The sequence below is a fragment of the Brachyhypopomus gauderio genome, unplaced genomic scaffold (genome assembly GCF_052324685.1).
Source record: "Brachyhypopomus gauderio isolate BG-103 unplaced genomic scaffold, BGAUD_0.2 sc47, whole genome shotgun sequence".
Lineage (NCBI taxonomy): Eukaryota > Metazoa > Chordata > Actinopteri > Gymnotiformes > Hypopomidae > Brachyhypopomus > Brachyhypopomus gauderio.
Genome location: NW_027506873.1, coordinates 2065045 through 2076725, shown reverse-complemented (window position 1 = coordinate 2076725; position 11681 = coordinate 2065045). Strand labels below are relative to the sequence as shown.

Below are 11681 nucleotides of genomic sequence, written 5' to 3'. Positions count from 1 at the left end.
ATTGTTTAAAGAATTCATGTTAAGAGTTAATGGTACAGATGGTGTTACACACCGAGGCTACAGAGATCCGATGTCCTTTTTTCATGGGGGTGAGGTACAAAGTTCCCTGTTTCAGACCAGCAATAAAGAAACAGCACCTGCGTGTGCTTCAGGAACGCTGAGGCAGACTAATGTCACCGTTTTCTTGAACACCCCATCTTAAAAGCCTGAAGTGGGAAAAACCACAATAGAGGAGCAAGCAGGGAAGTTTGGTTGGCCACTGTAATCATACTCAACACACACGACACCCAACATTCAAATAAATTCAACAGTTTAATGGGGACAGAAAATTGTGAAAACACTGAATCTTGTTTGAATTTATTACATTGTTATGGAAGCTGGAAAGGACATTTTCATGCTTGTCTGAAATAAAAGAACATTTATTCATAACGTGATGCATTTGAGACATCCAGAAAGGTCCACAATTTCAATTACAATAATTTTTTCTTTTCAACTTGGAAAACAACAGAAAAGGTGAATTGTTGTTATAGCCTTAAACTGTTAAACTGTGCAATCTGATTGAAAAACAATGGGGAAAAACATGGAACAAATGACATTATGAAGTGATGTGATGAGACGGACACGGTGACATGGCACGGTGTTATTAGACAATACGCTACACCGCCACCTGATCTCCAGAAAACACTGGCACAGTACGAGTGTTCTTGGGGCTTCAGTCATACGCATGCGCTCACACACACAGGCTCGCTCACACACACACGCGCGCGCTCACACACCTTTTCTCAATCCCACCAGGTGGCCTGAGGATACAGAACACAGTGAATTTTGCAGGTGTAAAACCCTTTCTGAACCAGTGGCCAAGCCAGCTGAAAGAGAACCAGTAGTTGGAGCCACACACACACACACACACACACACACACACACACACACTTTCCCTCATTTCATATAACCATTGGCTTCCCATAGAAGCAGCACTTCAGAGAGCTATTAAATGTTCAGTGTATTTCTTCCACACTCCACTGGCTGGACTCTCCAGTATGCACCATTTCACTACCATCATCTCCTTTGTACATGTTGCCAAACTTCTCAAATAAATAAACAGTACTCGAACTGGGATGATGCTGAGAAAATTGAGCGTACCTTCAGCAACCCCATGAGATACACCCAGCACTGTGAGCACACCCCCCCCCCCCCCCCCCCCATCTGTCCGCTATCTCCCATGAAGGCATATTACCAGATATCAGCTTGTGTTGCACCTCCACTGAGCAGGGCAGAAGCCGTGCAGGCATCACTGTGAGCGCGCGGTACATGAGCCAACAGCACCCATCACGGCCAGGCTGGGGATCCCTGGTTCTGCGCCTTAAGGCTGCAACCAGGGTGCCAAACATCACCATGACCCTTCAACCACGCCGGCCAAACAAAGCCCGATTCCTTTAGAACCAAACCAAGAAGTGGCATCTCATCTCATCTCTCCCAGTTATTATGTTAAGAGTAGTAATCATTACTTTAAAAAGGTAGAAATTCTACCTTTGTGCATTGAACATAAATAAAGCACAATTCAAATCATGAGAAAGCAAATCAGCTTATGTAACATACAATCTGAAGGTAATTATCTGACATGGATAAAGGAAATAAACACAGAGCTAAAAAGGCCCAAAACAAGCCAGGCCAAAACTAGACGATGGAGTTAGTGTTTAGCCCAAAAGGCCCCCAGCACTAAGTGCCTGCCAGTCACCATGAGCCTACACTCCTAAATGACATCTACCCTACAAGTACCCCACTGGGAGGGCAGTGTCCGCTCAAACGCATGTCACCATGTTTTCAAAGTATAGGTAGGAAAGAAAAATAAAATCAACAATCATCAAAATTATTATTATTTTTTTTACAGAATAGTAATAATAATAAAAAGAATGAACAGACTCTCCTAAGATCAATCATGGCACTGATTATTTCTGAAGGATTAAAAAAATCATACAAAAGAAAAAGATTAAAATCAGCTAAATAATAAAACTGTGTGTTGAGGCACCTGCATATCAGTTCAACAGGAGTCTTGCCCACCTAGAGGACTTTGCATATCTTAAGAACGAACACACACACACACACACACACACACACACACACACACACACACACACACACACACACACACACACACACACACAGAGACAGACACACACACAGAGACAGACACACACACAGAGACAGACACACACACAGACAGACACACACACAGACAGACACACACACAGACAGACACACGAACGAACACACACACAAGGTTTGGGGAGGGGCCCTGTACAAAGCCTCCATATTCCATTGCACATCTTCGGGGGACATGTCCACAGTAGAGACCTGGAGTCTGCATGCCAGCAACACACGGCACATCTCAACATCAACCACAGCCTTGCTGATTTCTATACCCCTGGATTCAACAGCTACAATGCAGCCACTAAAATAACAAATAACAAAGCTAACTATATCTGCCATAGCTCCTGCAAGTTTGTAAAAATATAGCCAAGAATGAAATAAGTGCTTTGAAAATATATTTAGGGAAATTTTTTGATAAGTAGTACTTCCCTGTAATCTAAGCCCAGTTTTCTGGTTTTTGTTTGTTGTTTTAAGTAAAAAATGTTTATTAGTCACTGAAAAATCAAAGACAAACAGCAAAAGAAAACAAAAGAAAAGAAAATCAGTTTTGAAAAACTGAGTTAAATGTTTGTTTTGTCAGAACATTACTCTAGGAGTACAGATTAAGAGAGTACTCAGATAAGTTAAGACCATACACTTGGAAACTTATTTGGTAAAAGTTTCTGACACACATATCATAAGAAAGTTATCACCTCTCTGTTTTTTCTCAGACTTCCAAAGTATTCCATAGGCAAGACACGTCAACCTACAAACGTGTTGCATCCGCATAGGAGCAACACGTGGCACACGTGACTACTACTTTTGACCAGAAAGGCCACTGCAATGATTAGGACACTAACCTAAAGACTGCCAAAAATTATATCCGACATACACCAACCTGCCTCTCTAGAGAAAAAACCATTAAGAACCATTAAGAATAAGTAATGAAGGCAAAACAAGTAATCCAATTAAAACACATCTACGTTCTGAAATAATATGTAAGTAGAATACATACATTGCTTTTGTGTTGAAGCAGATGTGTAGCAATCTTACGAACAGCCCCGCACCCCACCGGAGAGGAGGTGCACACCGTCCCGCTCACAGACTGCTGTATTTGGGAGGTGCACACCGTCCCGCTCGCAGACTGCTGTATCTGGGAGGTGCACACCGTCCCGCGCGCAGACTGCTGTATCTGGGAGGTGCACACCGTCCCGCTCGCAGACTGCTGTATCTGGGAGGTGCACACCGTCCCGCGCGCAGACTGCTGTATCTGGGAGGTGCACACCGTCCCGCTCGCAGACTGCTGTATCTGGGAGGTCCACACCGTCCCGCTCGCAGACTGCTGTATCTGGGAGGTGCACACCGTCCCGCTCGCAGACTGCTGTATCTGGGAGGTGCACACCGTCCCGCGCGCAGACTGCTGTGTCTGTGTCTGTTCTGCTGTGGCCCTTGCCACATCTCTGTGTGTCAGTGGAAAAAAAAAGACAACAAAATAAAACAAAACAAGACCTGCTTTGTGACACACAGCGTATAAAGTAATAATACTAAAAAAAATAATAAAAATAAAGGCCGCTTGTCTGCAGAAGCTCCTCAGTATTGCATATGATCGTGTGCACACAAAACAAAAGCAAAACCAAGAGGCCTCCTCCTTCTAGAGGGGCCACCTCCTTAATGACTGGGAGCCAACACCGCGCCCTGCATCCACACTACACCTGCAGGGGAAGGCAGGCATTCTGGACATCTGACTTTCTGCACAGCAAATGAGAGGACTAGTAACGCCAGACAGTCTATGCAGAATTACTCTGCATCTTGTGAAGGAAAGAAGAAAATAGATATTTATATATTATTCTGCTTTGTAATGGCTTTCCCAACTCTACCTGAGTAAAGAGTTATTTATTCTAGTTATTTTTCATAAAAGCACAACAGCCTATAGCTATTCTAAGCATGAGTTAGTAAGTCATGTTAAGTGTTACAGACAAATGAAGTCATTTTTGAAACATGTGTTTACATAAAGTGCTATTACTCAACATGATGAACCAAACAGCCCTGCTTGGTAATAAAAGTTAAATACTCCTGGGCTACTCCTGGGTTCCTTATTCCAACCAAGCCTAAGGACATGGTTAAAATGACTATACCAGCATCTATACCGAGGCCTGATCTTTGGTCTGTCTGGCCAAGATGACTAAGAAAAACTGTTAATTTAATAGCACACTATGATAACTCTAGACACAGTGAACCATAGTTCTACAGAAAGGCCTTGCTCATGAAATGTCACAGTAGAAGGCTTTAATAAACCCAGCTCGTGTACTCACACTGACTGCTTGCTATTGCCTTTCTCTAACTGACAACGGTTTCAGTCTGCGCTGAGCTACAATAACATTAGCTCTGGCGACAATAAAATGTGCAAAGAAATATTATGGTTAAAATTACAGTCGAGTGACCTAACAAAATCCATGCCGAGAGCGAGAGAGTTCAGTACGGATTTCTCTGCAGCCTATTTTTGAAAACTGTAACGGAGTATTTGCTTGCTGTGAACGTCGGGGACACTCTACTCGGCATGGTCCGTCGCTCAGATGATTCGGAGAACTTTGCATGCTCTTTTGTTAGAGGCTCTCTCCAGTAGGTCAATCTATTTTCCATGCACTACAACAACCTGCTGCGTACTTCAAGTAATATTTTTAAAGACTAAAAATATGAGACACCTAACTGGAACGTCCATAACCTCCATTCTGTGAAGCTATTTGACCGATTGGTAGTTAATACTGAGATCTAATTTACTTCTGCATAACGGGCTACTGCAGAAATACAAACGCATCAAAAAGCAAAGAATAAAAAAAAAAAAAAACCAAACAAAACTAACACTGGCTTTGAGAGACCAGGTTAAGATGTGTGCCAAGCCTGCAGGGCAAAAGCTTGCTTCAAAATGGTGCGACAGTCCACCATCACACAAGGCTTTTGTTCTTGGGCTGGAAGATGCATTTAAATGGGAAAAAAATATCAGGCAATGCCAATTTAGGGTAATTTCCCAGAACACACAACATTACGACTACTCCATTTCTCTCCTGCCACAGGGCCCAAGGACGTGTGGGCCAACCCTTCATCCTGGGTGCTATGATTACATTTACCTCAGTTTTTCTTTTTTTTTAGGATGAATCTCTTTCATGATGCATTTAAACTTGAATTTACTCTTGCTGACTTGTGTATATATGCACCGATTAAAAACGAAAAACAATTCAAATGATCAGATACGCTGGAACCGATTTGAATGCAGGGAGAAACCGAATGACCAAGGCTCTTCCACTGCTGATCTCATCGTTCCTCTGAGGGCTGCGTGGGGCGGAGAGGCTCTGGAGGTGGCCACCACACCCCCATTCCTCTCGCGCCCACAGACGACCCAAGCGCGCACCCGAAATCTCAGTGTCTGTTGCAGGAGCGCCGCTCCGAGGTCCCCTCAGTACCCTTTTCGCCTCAGCGTACGAGTTCGCTCGCAGTCTCGAGGTCTCTGTATAGCTCGTCGCAGAAATCAGAGTCTCAGTGAGTAGATCCAAACCTTCTCACCGGTCTGACATTCTCACTTTATTCCTTATTCAATTTCTTCTGGTAAAGAGAGAGGAAATAGGTTTCAGAGTTGATTCCAAGAACAGTACATCTGGGTCAGATGTGTCTACAGCGCCCGCGGTAGAGCAAACCCAGTCCTAACACTCAGTAGGTCAATGATCTGGTCTGTCCATGATCTCCCCATAACATACCACCTTTTTTGGATCTACAAGAGAATGAAGAAAGGAAAAAAATATATATATATATTAACGATATAGCCTGAGAGGCTGAAGTCATGAGATGTGTCATAAAATTAATAGTTTCACCTCATGTCGTTGAAATGTAACCTTACGTAGTCAAACATTATGGAAGCACAAACACAAAACTACTAGCATTACAGTGTTTTTTTTATATCAGTGAACCACTTAAAAACCCATTGCACTGCTGTCCTGATGAGGGAATCTCCCCACCTTGCTTTTGGAGATTGATGAGATATTCAAATTCTGCAAGACAAAACATATATATTTAGTCAAAACAGTAAAAACAGGTAAAACGTGAAAATGCTTCATTTTAAGAAAGCATAATTAATTCACACACACACACACACACACACACACACATATATACACAGAATATATTATTATAGCCAATTATCAAAACACATCTCATAAAGTTGCCCAGAAGCCAGCACCTTTAGTGTGGTAAAACACAGCAGCTTGCTGATCAAACAGCCCACAGCTGTTTGCCCTGGCCTGGCCTTTCAAGCAGGTGTGCTCCTTGGAAGGCCCCCCAGGGCTGTGAACAAGAGGGGTTTCTGCATGCTCTGTATCCAGATCCATACGAGAAACCTCTGAAACTCCACTCTCCACCTTCTGTTCCTCTGGTGGAGCTCGTGGCCATTCCTCGACGGTGGTACGAGAGAGGCAGTGGCCCATCGGAGCAGAGTCCGTTCCACTAGTCCATCCCTCGGCCTCCCGAGGCTCCGGGAGAGAGACCACGGAGGTGGGGCTCCACCCCGGCTGCCCCAAGAATGGAAGGCTCCCGCCCTGGAACGTGATGTCGGCAGCCTGGAGGCCCGCAGCTGGCCGTGAAGGGGCTGCTCCCTCTGGGCCCACGTTTGGCTCGTTGATGAAGGACAGGCCCCACTGATTATGCAAGATTTCCCCAAGGGCTTTCTGATTTGTCTGAGCAGCAGGGGAGTCCGTGTGTCGGGCACTGGAGAGCATATTTAAAGGTTTAAGGGGGTAAACAAGACTAGGTTTTCTTGGCTCTGAAGCTGGTGGACAAGCAGAGGACCTAGGGTCTAGGGTAGACTCTACATTCTCTTCTCCTGGGTCAGAAGATGCCAGAAGTACACTGCTAACAGCAGAGTTGAACAGTGTTCCCTCTGAGGGGCAACCATTAGCCTCCCCCAAAACAGGGCCATTGGAAAAGGGGGCGGAGCTGACCATTTTTACAGCAGACATGGGGACCTGGGAGATCTTTACAGATGCCTGAGCAGGAACTGCCTCAGAACTGGCCTGTGTCGCTTTGTTGAGGTTCTCCTTAACTTTGCTTGCATAACTGATCTTGGGCACTATTTTAGCAGTGCTGTTGTCCACCGGAAACACTGGCGGCGGCTTGAACAAAGTCCACGAGTCCTCTTTTGAGGTCACTGAGGTGGTGAGCTTGGCTTTACTGGTCTTATCATCAGTCTTTTTGCTAATGGGGCCCGAAGCCTTAGTGTCAGAGTTTTTGCACTGCGCCTCGCCCACAAGGGTTATGTCTAGGGCGCCTGTGCGACGAACACCTGTGTGCACCTCTGGTTTAAGGCAAATCCTGGTGCAATTAGGTCTAGAGTTCACAACTTTCCCAGCAACCTCTTGGCCTGAGGGCTCTGGGTCCTGCTTGGAATAAGCTAGAATCCCCCGTTGTCCAGCCTCCTCCCGAACGACACTATCTGAGCCCTTTACACTGAAACGTCTCGCTCTCCGCTTTTTAGGGGTGGTGTAGCCACTCTCCGATCCACTGCCATCGTTGTCCACTTTGCTAGAGTAGCCATTTGCAATGTAACCAGAGCTATGGGCAGAATCTCCATTCAGAGAGAACACGGGTTCTTTCACACCCAAGGGCTTGACATCACAAAGCTGTAAACCAGAAGTCTTATTATTCCCATCCATAATGTCTGTGTGATGAAGATAGTTTTTGCTGCTCACTGTTACTCTAATGTCTCCAGGTAATCCCTGCTTCAGACAAAGGTTCAATAAATTCCTGTCTTCGCTTTCTTCAAGAGGACTTGGAATAATTGTTGAGTCATCCTCTGGCAAAATCTTCCCGTCATCCAGGTCGAAGCTATTCAGTTTACCATTGCCTGGGACACAGAAGCACAAATAAACAGTTAGCAAAAATGAAGGAAAAAATAAGGCACCATGTCTTTCTTTCTCCTTTCTTTCAGGCATGGGGAGGGGGTTGGCCAGCTTAAACAGGAAAATTTAATAAACCTTGTTCCAAGGCCACAATGACAGCGCAAAAGCGTAATGCCACACACCAACACTGAATGAGTCAGGTGGAATAGAGCCAGGGCCAAAGGAGGTCTATATATAAGCTTCCTGGAAAATCTTTACTGCTCCTGTATATACTTTGCTAGCAAAAGCACTCAAAAATGTAGAGCTGTTAGAATGTATTTAAGGAATATTGCTATAGAACCCACTGCTCAAAAAGTCCAGCTTACAAAGGCTGTCAATAAGACAGCTGTCAATTTATAGCTGAAGTGGAAATAAGCAATTGTGTACAACAGCTAATAACACGCATTTGCTTCTGACTTTCTTTTTTTATTAGGCCTGAACTCTGCATAGAAGTTAGAGAACTGCCAATGGGCCAGGTATCTAGATTAGAAAACTCCAAAGTTACTTAAATAAAGTGCACCATTTTTTATGCAACGTTGGCACTAATTAGGTCATCAGACGTGCTGATACCGTCGTTCAGGAAGGTGGAGCAGGCCCAACGTGAAGGCTATCCATTTATTCGAGGAAACAGGACAGCCAGCCGATGGGTTCCGAGAGTAGACGAATGAACGTGCATTATACAATTTAACCATCTGGATTATTTCAGAGCATCTATTTAGTCCAACGACTGATATCTGTAGATTTGCGATAGTTAAAGTGACAGTTCCTCAGGCCAACCGTCCTACTGCTTGCGCTAGCTTAGATCCTCTCAGAACCGAAAACTTCTCGTTTCAGGGTGCAAACCCGTCAGGACCGAGACCGAGCGGGCTCGTCGAACTAAAGTAGTGTAGTTTAATAAATAAGAGGTCAAACTACGACGGTGAACGAACTTGTTGGCCCTAACCAGGGACTTTTGGCTTTAACATGGCGGACAGGAAACGGCAAACTGATCACACCAGAAAATTCCAGTGAAGCCGGTGTGAACCAGCCGAGCTACTGGAAACGGACCCGAACCAGCAGCCAGCCGAGGTCTTTAGATATATAACCGGCGACGTGTCTGCGATAAGAAACGTGTGCCGAGGTCTGACATGTACATTTGTTTGCTGTCTGGTCCAACTGTGTGGCTCCGGCTCGCTCGGTGGCTACAAGAGTTGAATCACGCACACGGAACCCCTCGGGCCGCTCCGGCTGCAGGGACAACCGGGCCACGGTGCCGTGTTGAGTCCAAACCCGCGATAAGGCGTCTAGTTGGCCCACACTCCGCCGGTGTGTGTGAACTCTTCCACTCGTCCCCACCACGGTGCGCGGCTAGCGCGGCCAGCTAACCGGCTAGGTGAATGTCACGCCATGACGGCGAGGGTCCCCGCCGCTACACTCTACCTGTTTTCTCCTTCTGCGTTTCCTGGAGCTGGAGCTCACAGCCGCGACGGACATCGTTCAGGTGTTTTGTGGACCGGCTCCTGGCGTCCTTCTGTCCATGGCGTTTATGCTGGTGTTCGTGTGCCCGGTCTCTGGGCTGCTCCTCCATTGAATTGGGCTGCGAGTCCTTGACTTCCAGTAGTGTGCCCCGCCTGGCCGTGCGAGCAGACGACACGCCACGGCCACTGTAGCTCACAAACCCCAAAAAACTATCACGGTTTATTAAGAACATGTTTCGGCTGAGTGAATTATAAAGTCAGGATAATCTATAATGTTATTATTTTTTAAGTAGTTGGATTTATGTTTATAACAAATCACACTTCCAGTAACCGAGCTCTGAGACTTAACATCCGAGTCTAACATCTAGTCCACTGAAGATGGCATTACTATCTTCCAGAACTTTCCATCTTCATCCAACCTGTACGTTTTCATTCATTAATAGGGTGTTGCTAATATTTCCTTACCTTATGCACACTCTGTCATATTTAACACGAGCTACACCTTTACCACTAGGTCGCTGTCGTTAAATCCACTATCCAACTATGGGTACCACACGTAATTTAAGTGGTACCCTGAATGCCTCTGACAGGCATGTTTGCCACTCTAGCGTTATGTACACCCATTGATCTATATTAATATAGATATAGATATTAATATAGATCAATGTGTACACCTAACCAACGCGCTCCAGTCCACTCCAAACTGTTATACCGATGCTTTGCCACTAGATGGCATGCTATTCACACAAATCTCCATTTTCTACTGTAGACACTTTGGTATTGTAGTCTAGATTTAACATTATTAACGCAGGGTTATTTTAATTGGAAATTCAGAAAAGAGACCTCCTTAAAAATTATCACCATTGTTTCAAATAATGCCTTTTTAAGTTTCAGCGGACCTCAACAAAACCGCACACTGCTCAAACTTGCCAAGACGCGAACATAGAATATATAGTGTGCTGGTAAGCATAGAGATAAAAACGAACAAACTTTGAATATGATGTCCGGCCGGTTTCAAGGCTTTTTATGGCAAGATGAAAATGAACATCTTAGTTGTTAGCTCGCTAACAATGACGACAATTTAAATTAATTAATTCTAGCTTTATGGTTTGTTGGTTGAATAATCCCATTTACAAGTTATTTACGTGCTACTTAATATGCAAAGCAATGGTAATTTTACGCTATTATTAAAATTAATTAGCTACAAAGCTAGCATAACATAGCTAACTACTTTTTTCAGATTGATACAATGTGAACATTTTAATACATAATAAATATTACAGATCACACACTTTAGGATAAATCTGTTCTGAATCTTCTGAATCAACAAAGACCAAACTTTGACCAGTATTTTTTCATACTAATAAAATTAATAATTTTATATGTGAACTGCAGAATTTCTCACACTGCAATGTTTACACATATTGCACAAATACTAGAATATTTTACATTTACGGCTTTTAGCAGACGGTCTTATCCAGAGCGACTTACAAAGTGCTTTGCATCTGATCACAGAATTGATTTTACTGAAATACACAGTCTGTTACTCCCCTACATATTGATTTTCAGTTTTAAATGTACAACTCCAGTAATTTATTTGTATAATATAGTGATTGAACAATGAAAAACAATCCCAGAAGATTTGAGAGATTACAGAATGGTAAAGGACTACACAGACTGTAATACAGTCATGCATAACCATACGTTTCATAAGTCATAAATTTCAGATGCAGACCTTAGAAAAGCTTTTTTCATTTTTCTAGAATTTAATTTCTTAGAAGTTCTAATCAATAGGCACATTGGATGACGGACTAAAACTAAAATTCCTACATGACAAATTCCAGTCAAGCCAGTACTGTCTGTGATAGACATGGAGCATACTTTCAAACTAATAGGAGCTTGAGGAACATAGAAGGGTTACCAGCCTACATAGCAGCATGGAGCAATGCTCTCCTGTCTTTACATTCCTCATCGAACCAAAAGCAAGCGTCGGACAAGTTGTGACACTTTTTCACCAGCCACTTCAAGCATGCAAGCTGCTCACTAGAGCATAAATCAGTGAGGTGATGAATAATGTTACATGTCCGTACTGTACTGGCCAGGCTTTAATTGTATACTTTTCCACAATGTTAAATCAGGGGCTGTGGTTTTAAGTTGGTATGTGCCAGCGAAAAGG

At 43.9% G+C, this 11681-nt stretch overlaps 1 protein-coding gene across 1 annotated transcript; it reads right to left on the bottom strand.

Moving 5' to 3' along the window:
- Positions 1 to 293: 293 nt before the first annotated feature.
- LOC143487536 (FMR1-interacting protein NUFIP2-like) lies at positions 294 to 9886 on the bottom strand. The gene is made up of 4 exons (XM_076986513.1): positions 9468 to 9886; positions 6356 to 8014; positions 6135 to 6167; positions 294 to 5890 (listed from the first exon to the last, which is right to left on the bottom strand). The coding sequence occupies exons 1-4, from the start codon at positions 9736 to 9738 to the stop codon at positions 5838 to 5840; spliced, it is 2016 nt and encodes a 671-aa protein (XP_076842628.1). The 5' UTR covers positions 9739 to 9886; the 3' UTR covers positions 294 to 5837.
- Between the last annotated feature and the right edge of the window lie 1795 nt (positions 9887 to 11681).

Coding starts and splice junctions, on each gene's coding strand:
- LOC143487536 (XM_076986513.1), bottom strand. CDS start 9,738: ATGTTCTTAATAAACCGTGATAGTTTTTTGGGGTTTGTGAGCTACAGT. Junction 8,015..9,467: donor AACGCAGAAGGAGAAAACAG/GTAGAGTGTAGC, acceptor TCTGTGTCCCAG/GCAATGGTAAACTGAATAGC. Junction 5,891..6,134: donor CATCAATCTCCAAAAGCAAG/GTGGGGAGATTC, acceptor ATTCTCTTGTAG/ATCCAAAAAAGGTGGTATGT.